Raw genomic sequence first — 13,038 nt, 5'->3', positions numbered from 1 at the left:
CCGGGCCCACTGGGGTCCATTTAATCAATGCTACAGACATGAGCATAGAGGAGGAACAGTCTGCAAATGGAAGTGGAGTTCTGAGTCAGCTCGCAGGAGATTAAAAAGTAGAGGTGGATGAATAATGGAGGAGGAGAATGGTGGGAAAATTGCCGAATGTGGCGAATCATCAATAACGCCTCCTGTGAATAATTTTAAAGGAAGAAGAAGAAGAAGGAGAAGAAGAAGAAGAAGAAAAGACGAATAGGACCCTCTGCTGAATTTGTCCGTGTCCAGTAAAAATGAAATTGTTCCTAATGAGTTTTTCACTCTTTTGGGCGAAGCTCTCCGGAGCTTCTCAGACGGCCAGAAATCTCCAGCTGTAGCTCCGCCCCTCCATTATGCCAGGCCCCCTGCAGAGGAGCTGCCTGGAAGTGAGGCCCACACCGACGGCTTCACGCGAGCAGTCGACAAAGACCATCCGGCCCCCAACCTCGCCCCTCCAGAAGCAGCGCCGGCTCCCCCATCTAATCAGTCTGGGGCGGAGCGCAGCAGCGACGGCGGCGGCTGAAAAGCCCAGCGGAGCCTGGTGGCCTCCAGCGCCAGCCAGCAGCCACCTCAACATAATCATGTGTCATTATTCCCGCAATCAATGGGGCAAAACGCCACTCGTGCACTATTTCATGTGGCGTTTCTGGAGGCGCTCAACCCCCCTCCCCACCAACCACCACCACCTCTACACACAAGGAGCTGCAGCCAGACAATGACAGACACTCGCATATCTGCAGAGTCATGGAAATAAAATGTTTCTCTCTCTTTCTCTTTGACTGTCACTTTTGCCCCTCATTAATTTTGTCCCCCGGTGTTTGTTGACGGTTCATTTTCTCTCATCAGTGGCCGCAAGAAAATGAATTGGGACTTTTTGTTTGTCGTGGACAGAGGGACCGGTGTTGGTTTCATGGCAGGTTCTTCTTGCCTTGTTATCTTGGTGGTGACAGTGTCCTGCGGATCGCCGGTGTTCTGAGATGTGCACAGCTTGTGAGATGAGTGCTTGTGCAGTCCTGAACTTCCTAAAGGCCGGTGGCTCGCAAAATAGCCAAATTCCTGACTTGGACTTCATGAGCTTTTCAGTGCAGCTGGTTTGAAAAAGAAATCACTTTCATCCACCTTGAAAAGCTCCCACCTAAAACTGATCTCAGGCAGCCTTCCTGTCATGTGATGAAAGCAGGACGTTGCAAGCTGATGTTAAAACAAAAAAAAGAAAAACAATATGCAGATGAAGAAACAAGAAGAAGTTCAGGAAGTGAGTGAGAGGCAGCTAGTGCAGTTTTATCCAGAGGGGACAAAAGTATTCAGATTCTGTAATTCAGTAAAAATATCGATATTTCTGTAAAATTACTCTGGAAAAACTACTGATTGAACTCCTTCACTCCAGTAAAAGTGAGAAAATACAGGTTCTGAAATGTAAAAATTAAAAATTGCCATGAATGAAATGATTCTTTTTTGCAAAAATGAAATATTTCTGACAAAATAATAGGTTTTATCATAGGTATAGGTACAGAACTGACCACAGGTCTTGCACGAGTTTTTGGATCATTTTAACAACTCTGCTACTCTCAATGCTCTAGATTTTTTTCTTTTCAACTGCATCACAACACACTTGTAATCAGTACTTGTGACCAGCAAGCCATTATTGGATATTTACACAAAAAACACAAAAAGAAACCAACAAGTTGACCTCAATTTAAAGAAATAAATGTAATTTGACAGTAAAGCAGCAGAAGCAGCAGCAGCAGCAGCAGCAGCAGCAGCAGCAGCAGCAGCAGCAGCAGCCTGACGGATGTAAATGTTTTCTCTTTTCAGGACGAGCTCACCATACTCATTTGTTTATTGCTCTAAGGCTAACGGGGGGAGAAAAAAACATCACATCATCAACATTAATCTGCATTTTCTTTTTTCACTCCAAAGACAAATATTTTATGTGATGCGCCGGAGGCAACGACTTTAGTCGAGTCGAGAGGAAGTGCTCGCCGCTTTTAGGGAAGAAAGAGCTGTGTAGACTAACATAAATCCACACGCTCACATCATTCTTTGTGCACACGAGTGTTTATTACACTCTCTCTCTCTCTCTCTCTCTCTCTCTCTCTCTCTCTCTTACACACACACACACACACTGTGGTGGCCTGGACAGACTCCATAACTCAGAAGCAGTTTTTCAGGAGACAGTCTGGCTTTGTGGAGATATTTCTGTCATCCCCTCTTGTCAGCTTAACACCACTGTTCCACAGAGCTACTTTTCATTTCCTCTACCTCTTCCCCAGCTCTCCGCGCCTCCTCCCAGGGCCCCGTAAAATATGTATTTCTCTCTTTTTTTTCTTGTCACCAGTGAGCCCAAGAACTGATTTCTCATCTGCAGCAGGATAGAGGGAGACTCTCCAGAGCATCAGTCCTTTATTCACCTGTCGCTGTAACAGCTGAAGAACACACACACACACACGCACACACGCACACGCACACGCACACACACGCACACGCACACAACCATATGCAGACTACACTTTGCCGTCCGTTGGTTGGTTCCTGGGATTTGACTGTCAGGTTGTCATTCCAGGGTGTGGGAACAGTCTCACTGGGACACCTGAGGACACTGTGGACATTCTGAGAGCCCGGAGTGGACCGTTCTTTGTACTCATTCGCCATCTCCCAAATCAGCTGGATGTATGTCACATGCGCAGGGGCGTGTCTAGTGGCAGAATGAGCGTTGGAAGAACTTCTCTAATGTGACAGTGCGGACCGTAAAATCCCTCTGGTTTTCACAAGGTTTCACTTTCCTTTGGTCTTGATGAGTGAAGGGCAGCCCTGAGAAGTCGCCTCTGTGCGACTGGCTGAGAATGACTCGGACTGGAGCTTTTCAGGATGGACTGTTTCAGACTTCAGCAACCTCAGCAACTCTGCAGCTTTGCAAGGGTAATATCAAACTGGGAGGGTGACTTGAAACACACGGCCGCAAGAACTTCAAGGAGCCTTGGGACAACTTGCAAAAAAACAAAAAAAAACAAAAAAACAGCTTTTGTTCAGCGGAGTTTGGCAGAGTGGATGTCTCACTCTCTCTCTCCTCTAAGAAATGTGATCTCCTTCGTCACACAGACACAATATCTGTTCATGATGTCTGTGCTGATGTCACTGTCCCTTTTGTCTCCTTCCTTTTAATAAAGAGGATTAGAGTGAGCTGTCCATCACTGGTTCCATGGGTGGAGACTGGCCCAAGGCCTGCTGGGAGCTGAACTGTAGTTAATTAGTGCATAAAGCCAGGGGGTGGGGTGGGTGTGGGGGGGAGACAATGGCAACTTTAAGGGCGGAGGCGACTTGGGTGGGTGGGGGTCTGAAGTGTGTGTGCGTGTGTGTGCAGCAGGAGGCGGTAGATAAAGCAGTAGCAGAGGGGGATCACAGAGGGATGAATTAGCAGTGTGAAGGGGAGCCTTGTCCCAGAGAGCTGAGAGCGACCAGCAACACACACACACACACACACACACACACACTTGCCTGGAACCCGCCGCCAGCGGACAAAAAGGCCGAGTGGGTCTTGGTGGAAAAGGAGCTAAAAGGAAACAGTGCGAGCCAGCGAGACTGCAAAAGGTCAAAGTATGACATGAACTAATGGGGCCCGGCAGTCTGTCAAGGCTCAGCTCTGCACTGAAGATATCACTTTGATGAGTGAACGCAGTAAACTGCGTCTCCTTCCAGAGGCCCCCCCATCCTCCTCTCCCCTCTCCTCTCCTCAAGAGAAAATATTCTCCAGCGATATTCCCATGACACTCAGTGTGTGTCTGTGATACTTTGCAGTGAGTTCAAGTTCTCATTTATTTATCCCAGGGGCGAAATGGCGCTTGCTTATAGCAGCTTCTATGAAAATAGGACACACCGTGTGATTAAAAATGGACATTCTTGCGACATATGCGGAGCAAAATTGCAGGAATGTGTCAACCGTGCGTGGCAGCTGGATCACTCCAGAGGTGACTGCTGCCTGCTGTCCTTAAGAGCCCTGACAAAGACACGGGAGAGACGACAGGAAGTCAGTGCAAACCACTGGCAAGAGTTCCAAATGGGTTGAAATGGGAAGCTTCAAGTCATTGCAAGTCGGCTAAAGCATTCAGCAGTCGTTTTGAATGTGACGTTTACTCACCTGGATCCTCTGGGCTCAGCCAAAGTTGTTTACCTTATTTGTCAGTTGGGGTGGGGCTGGACTGTGTCCTTTCAGTCCTATTGTGCTACATTTTGCTAGAATGCAAAGCGTGTTTAAAACAAAACCGGTTTCGTGACTTGTTGACAGTACCTGGATATGTAAGACGAAAAGAATCAAACGATTCACAATCTGGGAAGCCACTTTTACGTGATGCAGGCTACGATAAGATACATGCAAATGTTGTTGTTTTTTGTGTGTGAGTGTGTGCGCAAAAGTACCAATATTGATTTAAAAAAAAATACCACCAGAAGAAGTGATAAACTCTAAGGAAGTAACAAGAGTTTTCTATGTTAATCTCAATTTCCACTGTCAATTTAATTAGCAAACAATTAGACGTTAAATATAGATATGCTGCGGTCAAACGGCGGAGGGACGCTCCTATCACAGGTGCTTATTATGCAGCATTAGCCTCCGAGGCCCCCGGTAACCCCCTGGAGGCGCTGTGCATCCATTGTTATTCGCGCTCGCATCGACGCGCTCCGTCAATGCGGCCGAAGTCCATTTAATGCCGCCATCGATCGGCTTTTAGCGGCGCTGGGCAGCACCTCTAGGCGGGGACACGCAGTCGCCGAGGCTGGTGGCCGCTCCGCTGGACTCCGCTCCGCGCCGGACCGCCAAGCAGCCAACCAGTCGCCCTCACACTCCCACCTCCTCACCCTCCCTCCCTCACATCATCTGAGTCCCCCTCCAACGGCGGCGTCAAGTAACACAGAGGCACATGGGAGAAACGCGGAAGTAGAGGCACCTTTGATTTCAAAATAAAATATTAATTTGCTTTTCTCTAGCCGAGATTCACAACTCGTCACCTTTGTAGCAGATGACTTGGCTGCTGATCAGGCCGCTTGTTTGCTGTGACGTCACTGGTTAGGATAAGGTCATCATGCGAGTTCTACAGGAAGCCAGCAGCTGTTTACCAAAGGTGTGAGTCACAGTACATTGATCAACAAGAAAGTACGGAAATGAAGCATAATTGACTAATTGAGAATCGAAAGAAAATATAGCCTATAACCATTCAAAATTGATGTATGGAGAAATGCAAATAAGGACATAAACACCATATTGATGTAGCTATACCTAACAGAATCAGACAAAAGCAGACAATTATATTCACCATTTGAAAAAAAAACAAAAAAACAAAAAAAACCCTCAGGCCATCTGAATGTAATCTAATGTAAAAATGTAAATGACTGTATAAACAGTATTTATGTGATTAAACTCTTTTTCCATTTTGACAGATTGTTGGTTCTTTGGCTTTTTTTGTTGTTTTATTTCCCCTCAAACTGAAATGATGGAATACGTGTTTACTGTACTGTAACTCAGGTTCATCTTTCAAACACAGTGACATTAGAAGGAACGTGGCAAAGGAGTCCCACGAGGAATTAAAAAGGAACAGAAAAAATATTTCTGTATAAATGGAAAACGTAAAACAATTAAAAATGCATTTCAAAATTATTGTCAGGCGCCTCAGATAAAACGAACCATTACTTTATTAAGAACATTATTATGAAAATAAAAACCGGAACCTTGCTTTTAATTCTGTCCGCCTTGAATCTAATTGAGTCCCCCTTCCCTCCTCAAGCCCAATCCCCCCACCTCTGTCGTGTGTGTGTGTGTGTATGTGTGTACGTGTATGTGTATGCGTGGTTGCCATTCCGACGCACTCCTCCTGTGTCAGAGCAGCAACAGCCTCGCAAGACGTGGACACGCGGATCGGTGCGCGTCTCAAGACTCACACCGAGGGTCTGGGGGCGTCCAGCAGCCAGAGAGATGCGCCCCTGGACAGAGGTTCAGTGTGGCTGAAGTCAGATAAAGAAAAGATCCGAGGCAGAGGAGAGGCGCAGCGCAGTGTAGCGGCAGCAGCAGCAGCAGCAGCAGCGGCAGCGGCAGCGGCAGCGGCTTTCTCTCGGACCTGGCTCGCTTGGTGGACCCCCCCTCCCTCCCCCCCTTTATGTATTCTTTCTATGTGGTGATAATGGGGCGGTGAGAGCCTTCATCATCACAACCGGAGGCACGAGAATGGGGAAAGGAACAAAAAGCTCCGCTGCGGCGCTCCGTCTCTGAGTCCCCCCAAGCATCCAGCCGTCCGTCCGTCCGTCCAGCCAGGGTCCGTCCACATCCCGCTCTTCATGTTGGAAAAGCCTGTTTTCTGACAATGGATTACTTGCTGTGGGTGTGCAGCCTCGTTGTCCCCGCGGTGCTGGCTGTGGAAGGTACGTCCCAGTGGTTATTATACCGCTGATTCCTCCTCATCCACTTGTGTGTCCCCTCAGGATGAACAATGGGGACGTGGTGACGCGTTATTGCCAATTAAGCGCCACTGTTAACATACTGTGTGTGTGTGTGTGTGTGTGTGTGTGTGTGTGTGTGTGTGTGTGTGTGCGTGCTTAAGGGTTACGATGCCAGCCACAGGAAAAGGGGGGGAGAAGAATGGATCCTAATCACATGGCGTGCGTGCGTCTGCACTTAATTAAAAACAACGCTTAATTCGCGTCTGATGCCGTTTTCATGTCGGGTCGGTCGGTTAATGTTGCGCGCGGGTGAATTTACATCTGTGAGCAAGACTCGGCGCCTTGTTTTGCTTAATTAAAGCTGTTAATAAAAAGAATAAAAATGCAGATCCGCTCCGTTAAATTGGCAATCCCGCCCCGATATCAATTTGCTCCCCTGATCGTAATCCGCCTTCACATGCAGAAGCACGCCCCGTTTCTTCCCTAATCCCCGCCGGTGTGTGCGCGTGCCAGCGTGCGTGCGTGTGCGTAAAACGTATGTGATGTGATGACACCCCATTGTGGCTGAAGGAGTGCCCTGTTGCTCAACGCGGCCCCCATATTGTTGTTGTTGTTGTTGTGGTGGTTGTTATTTGGCTCCCCACCTGCCCCACCTTTATTTCCTTCTCCCCGGAGGTTACACCCCTGCATTCACTCACACACACACACACACACACACACACACACACACACACACACACATCACATCACATCACAACAACGTTGTGTCACCCCCCTCCCTCCCCCAACCACAACCACGACCACCACTCTCACCCACCCACAGTATATGGAGGTTCTAAACCGGCCCAGTTGGGTCCCAGCTGCCCTCACTTAAACAGGCCCGGAGCCGATCAATCCTGCCACCACCAGAACCGCTGGTGCCGCTGGCAGCAGCACCGCAGGGACACATGTGAAACACATTAGATGACAAGTGTGAATTAAAGGTCAGCGGCTTAACAAGTGGCCGCAGCCTCCCCCCGGGTCTGTGCATCACCTGCAGGGAGGGTGGGGGGGTAGCGTGGCCCACTCCCCACCCGCCTCTTGAGTCTCTGAGCTGTGGTTACATTTTCCTGGCCTCCCCCCCTCCCTTACTCCCCTCTACCCTCTACCCCCCACCCCCCACTCTGGTCTTCTCCTCCCTCCTCTGTCCAATCTGCCTCTGCTGGACCGTGGCCAGCCCCCATCCCTCATCAATTCTGGTGTCAGCAAGTAAATCAATGCAGCCACAGCCGCAGCCGCAGCAGCAGCAGCAGCAGCAGCAGCAGCAGCAGCAGCAGCCTCCCAGTCCCAGCGTGGCTCTGGCGGCGTGATGATCAGCGCTCCCCCCCGCTCCTCCTTCCACTGCATACACACACACTGACATGCACACGCACGCACACGCACGCACACCAGCTCAAACGGCTGGCTGCTAGTCAAAGCGCAGGGGTTAACTAATGTTTGTCCTCTGAGGGTAAACACGAAGGGCGGATCGTTGAAGTGGGAGCGGCGCTGATTTCTCATTTATTTCCCGTTTTCCCTGTTTTTTTCATGGAGAGCTGGTTATTTATTGAGCGGCTCACTATCAGTTCACTATCATTTATTCATTTTTTCCCCTCTGGTGATGGTGATGATGATAATGATGATGGTGATGGCGACTTATCACTGGACTTCCCCGCCTGGTGATGCTGCAGTAAGCCTCATGCGCCGGTGACACTTTAAAGTCGTATCACTCTTACATACAGTCGCCGTTGGACTGTTCGTACTATTTTCTTTTTACTTTGAAAGTGGCCGTAAAGCTAATGGATGATCTTCCCCCCTGCTGGAATGAGTTGACAGTGATGTGTTGGCCTGAATGCTGAATGCATCATTCAAGTTATTTTGTCTCTGCTTTCCTTCAGTCCAAATGCCATCGGTTGGTTTTGAGCTAGTTCAGAGTCGGGAACTCCAGGACAAAATGTGGAGCCGGCTCAAAAACTTGAAAAAAAAAAAAAAAAGAAAGAGGCGAAGCTGCTTTTTGCACGTACGTGATTTCTTTTGCACCTATTTATAACCCCTTGCATTTGATCAGACCTCTGATCGCTGCTGATGATGTTTGGCCTTTTAATATTTCATATGTTTGCTGGCTTTGCCCGTGTCAGTGTGGTACGAGGAAGAGGCCCCCCTTTCATGATGCACCCGTTTCTCACAAAGTGAATAAAACATTATGCATGTGTGGTTCTCCCCAAACGCACCGGGGGGAATGCAGAGTTGTGTGGCATTTTGGCTCTGGCAGCCCATGAGGCAGGGGAGGAATAAAAGAGGTGGGCGGGGGGCAAGAGGGAGGCAAATGCCACGGGTGGCGATGCTGTGAAGTTGCCGCCGCAGCGTTGTTTCTCCGGAGTGACTCTGCTGCTGCTGCTGCTGCTGGAGTTTTATTGGAGACAGAGGTGCAGGGAAGGGTGAGGTCTGGATCGGCAATCTCGGAGGTGTTATGAATTTGACCAGAGTGGCGAGGAGGCCAGAATGTTTTTTAAGGATTGTGGGTTTACATTAGCTGTGGACACCAGAGCTGCCAGCCCACTTTGTTTGTCTCCTGCCTTTGGAAAACAATGGGTTTCAGGGCGTCGTGTTAGCAAAGGGAGTCGGATGTTGTTTAGCGCAGTCTGTTCCGTCTCCATCCACAAGGTCCCACATGGAAATCGCTCGGAAACTGTTCAGTCGTCACAGCGTTCCTGTGTTTTGTAAAAGTGAAAGTGGGATAAAAAAAAAAAAAACACGGTGCACTGCCTCACTTGCGTCCATGCTGGCCTCCATCGTTTTATATAAACCTTTAAATGTTTGACACAACTTGTCAACTGGCGATCAGATTTTTTTTTTCCCAGTGGGAACGGCGTGAAATGCCATTTTCACAGCATTCAAAAATCTGTGAATTTCAGTCAGGAGGGGACTTGAAGTTGTTGGGATGTGGTGATTTTTCATTGGGTGCATGTCATCCTGCTCCATTGACATGCCAGAATTCAGAGAGACACCTTGAGGGAGATCGAGTGTTTACCATGAGAGTGCATCATCTTCCACACATGCTGGATGATCAGTCGGCCGCCTGCCGCCTGCCGCCTGCGCGTCGTGTGAGGTGAAGCCTTTTTCAAGGAGCATCGACTCAGACCTGTTGTTAGCGGCGGCTGAGTGTTTCTGCCTCGGGGCGCTGGGAGAGAAGAGGGGTGACGCAGCGGATGGGACACCCACGGGACCCCCCACCCCACCCCACAGAGTCCAGAGACGTCCACTCAGCTGCGAGCTCCCGTGGGGGCCGGCAGTTTAGCCAAGCAAAGACAAGAGAGGCTGATTGGCTGATTAGTTCCTCCTCTCTGGCCCGAGCCGGGCTAATCAGTAAAACAACCTTGTTCACAATCATACATTTGGGCTCGACAGCTTAAATTATTAAGATGCTGTTAGTTGTGTTCTAACACACACACGCGCACGTGTGCGACTAGAGGGCCAAGACTACTTTGCAAATGAGCACCAGCACTGGATTCTTTTTTTTTCCTTCTCTGTTTTTTGTATTTACAGCGGCTCACAGTGCATTTGCATTCGTCATTACTTATTGCGCTGAGGTTAATGTGATTTCCATTGGCAGCAAAAGATGGAGGCAGCTCATAATGTTTTTTAGAACGCATTGAAAAAAAGCCTTGTTTAACCACTTCCACGTGCACACAGAATAGAGCGCCTGCCGCACAGCTGCGGTTCTCCGAAATCATCAATTATTTGTGATGTATCATAACTTAATCACAGATTCTTCTGGTAATTAAAATGATACCAAATTACATTGACAATGGCAGCATGCAAACCTCTTTAAAACAGAATACAGCCTGTTTTCATTTAAATATGATTAATTCTTCAATGATCAAGCATTCACACAGCTCTGAATGAATAGCTAATAAGCATTAACTGGAGGCCGGTATTTATTTCGGCTTGCTAATTTCCTTAATGGCTAAAAAGCAACTTGTGATATATTTGCTCTTCATTTACCTTCTTAGCCCCAGGATTGTTGATTATTTTTAATAGTTAACACTCATTCACACTGGACTTAGCAAAGATGCAAAGATTAAGAAATAAAAGGGGAAAAGCTACTTTAACCACACACCTGCCCTAAGTCACATATCTCTGTCATTATTTTTACAAACTATAAGTGTGTTCAGTGAGAAATAGGAAAAACTGTTATGTATTTTGTAATGGAAGGGAGGATGGGCTTACCCATTACACCCATGCACCCATACAGATATGAAATCAAATCACAGTGCCAAAATAAATAGATAAATAAATAAATAAAACAAATCTAAAGAGGAATACATACATTAATAAATATAAATATAAAGGTACATTTTGTCTTTGCCTTTTCCTTTTGCCTTCAATTTTTGGTAAAGCAAAGTCAATCAGATTGCTTGGGAGGGGGGGGGGGGGGGGGTCTTTCCGACCCGGATTACTAGTCGATGCCTGATTGCTCCATGGCTAGCATAGCTAGCTCCTTGGGCGCATTTCCACAGGTGCTTCTTGGTTTGCCATGCCTTCCGTGTCCCCGGATTAACATGTTTGGCTTTCTTGTATTGACCATCTTCAGTTCTAAACTTGTAATTGTGACTCTTTATGTTTTTTACTACGTACAACACATCTTTATATGATCACTTCATATTATGCAAAAGTCAGTGATGATCCAGTTTGGAAAAATCTATGATGATGACGACTACTACTATGACTTCTAATACTGCTACTACTACTACTACTACCATATGGCTTTACAGCCATACAGAAAAATGTGCATGATTATCAACAAGTATTCGCATTCTAAACAAATGTAACAATTCTTGAATAGCAAATAAAAGTGAGAACAAACATCCTAAAAGTTGATGTTTCTTTACATATTTTGTAATTACTATCTATTGCTTTGTAAAGGGCGTCCTCAGCCAGAACCTAATGTTGTTTGGGGGTCATGGCGTGAAAAAGATTGGAAACTCCTGCACTAGCAAGCTCATATATTCCAAGCTACTGTGGCACATTTCTTTTTTTGCCCCCGTAGTGGACGTATGTCGTTTTACTTTATCTTTACATATTTATCAAACAAATATTGATGGACCTGCTTTTAGCTTGCCACGTCTTTATTTCGCTCATGTTAAGCAGCCGCTCACAAGATCCTCTTATGGCCACCAGGCAGCGGTGGTGTTATCAGTCCTCTCGTTTGATCTCCGGTAAACACTGACAATATTGACAACTGCGTCAAACACCAATCAACACCCCCCCACCCATCCCGCCCCCTCCTTATTATCTTAACATTGTGTTTTTTTGTTTTTTATTCTAGCTTTTGTCTCAGCCTCTGACAAGGTGGACCGGGATCTGTCAAACTTGACGTTATTTTGAAAAGCAACTCTTCCTACAAAGTTATCACATCAAGCCTCACTTGTCAACTCCTGTCAGTCCTCCTTTTTTACGCGCACATACGAGCTCATTTGCATAGACACAAAGCGCTAGCTGGTCTTTTTTTCCCGCTCGCTTTTGGTCCGCAGCGTAAACACGGCTGCATGATGCGGTTAAACAAGGCGAGATAACTTCTTTCCACCATGATCTGTAGTCTGTCTTCCACCCCCACCCCTCAACCCCCACCCCACACCCCAACGCCCCCCCCACCCCTCTTTCAGTTTACAATGGAAACAGTCATTTAATCTCCTCGGCACGCTGTGGAGCAGCTCTAATCTATCCTGTTGGATGTAGAGATCAGTATTCATTATCTCTAAAAGAAGAAGAGGAAGAAAAAGCCTTTGTGGTTCCTCTAATGAACACAAGGCGCAGACTGTAAAGGCGGCCCACAACTCCGATCTCAGCAGCTACAGATGGACCGTCGATGTAGCCACTTAAATAAACAACTTCTCTTTATCGACACGCAAAAAGCCAAGGACACGCCGTGCTCCTGCCGCACTGGCTCATGTCCGTTAAGGCGGGCGCGCGATTATTCCTTTTCTTTATTCATTAATTTATTTATTTCCCATCCGTGGAACAAAGACGCGCTTCTCTGAGAAGAGTGTTGCTGTTGCTGTTGTTGTTGTTGTTGCAAGGCAGGCAGGCAGGCAGGCAGGCAGGCAGGCCGTGCTATTTGTTTACCCTCTCACACCCTCCTTTTGCGCCTCCGTCGACGACTCATGAGCAAATGGTGCACAGCAGGCGGCGTGTCACCGAGTCTCTGTGAAGAAAGTGTAATTGTTCCAGTAATTATGTGATAACAGCAACAGAACAATGGTCCCCAGCTGTTTGGCGGACCCAGCGAGGCTGCGTCGCCGTCTCTGGCCCGGGCGGCTGTTTGACGCTCTGACAACAATCCCGTCGTTCAGATTTGCGGCTCTGCCTCTCGCCTCCCCGCAAAGTCGTAAAAACACCCAGGTGGCCCGGAGAGCAACTGCGCTCGTCACCTGCTCAAGCGTTTCCTGCTTCCCTTTGCAAATGTGGCTTTTCCCGCAACTTTTTTTTTCAGCATATGGACGTTAGATCCACGTGGAATCCCGAATACGCTCGCTTTCGTCAGTCATTTTACCGGGGTTCGCTCGTCGT

At 47.6% G+C, this 13,038-nt stretch overlaps 1 protein-coding gene across 1 annotated transcript in view; it reads left to right on the top strand.

Annotated features, from left to right (window-relative positions):
• Positions 1-6,140: 6,140 nt before the first annotated feature.
• The window catches only part of ephb3a (eph receptor B3a), a 36,872-nt gene continuing 29,974 nt past the window's right edge, over positions 6,141-13,038 (top strand). Inside the window, exon 1 of the mRNA XM_076020816.1 lies at positions 6,141-6,432. Within this exon, the coding sequence (XP_075876931.1) occupies positions 6,375-6,432 (58 nt within the window). The 5' untranslated portion in view covers positions 6,141-6,374. The remainder of the gene's footprint in view (positions 6,433-13,038) is intronic.

Source organism: Nelusetta ayraudi, unplaced genomic scaffold, assembly GCF_046127955.1.
Source record: "Nelusetta ayraudi isolate G7.1 ecotype Tasmania unplaced genomic scaffold, CSIRO-AGI_Nayr_v1 ptg000011l, whole genome shotgun sequence".
Taxonomy (NCBI): domain Eukaryota; kingdom Metazoa; phylum Chordata; class Actinopteri; order Tetraodontiformes; family Monacanthidae; genus Nelusetta; species Nelusetta ayraudi.
This window is presented reverse-complemented; position numbering and strand designations above follow the sequence as displayed.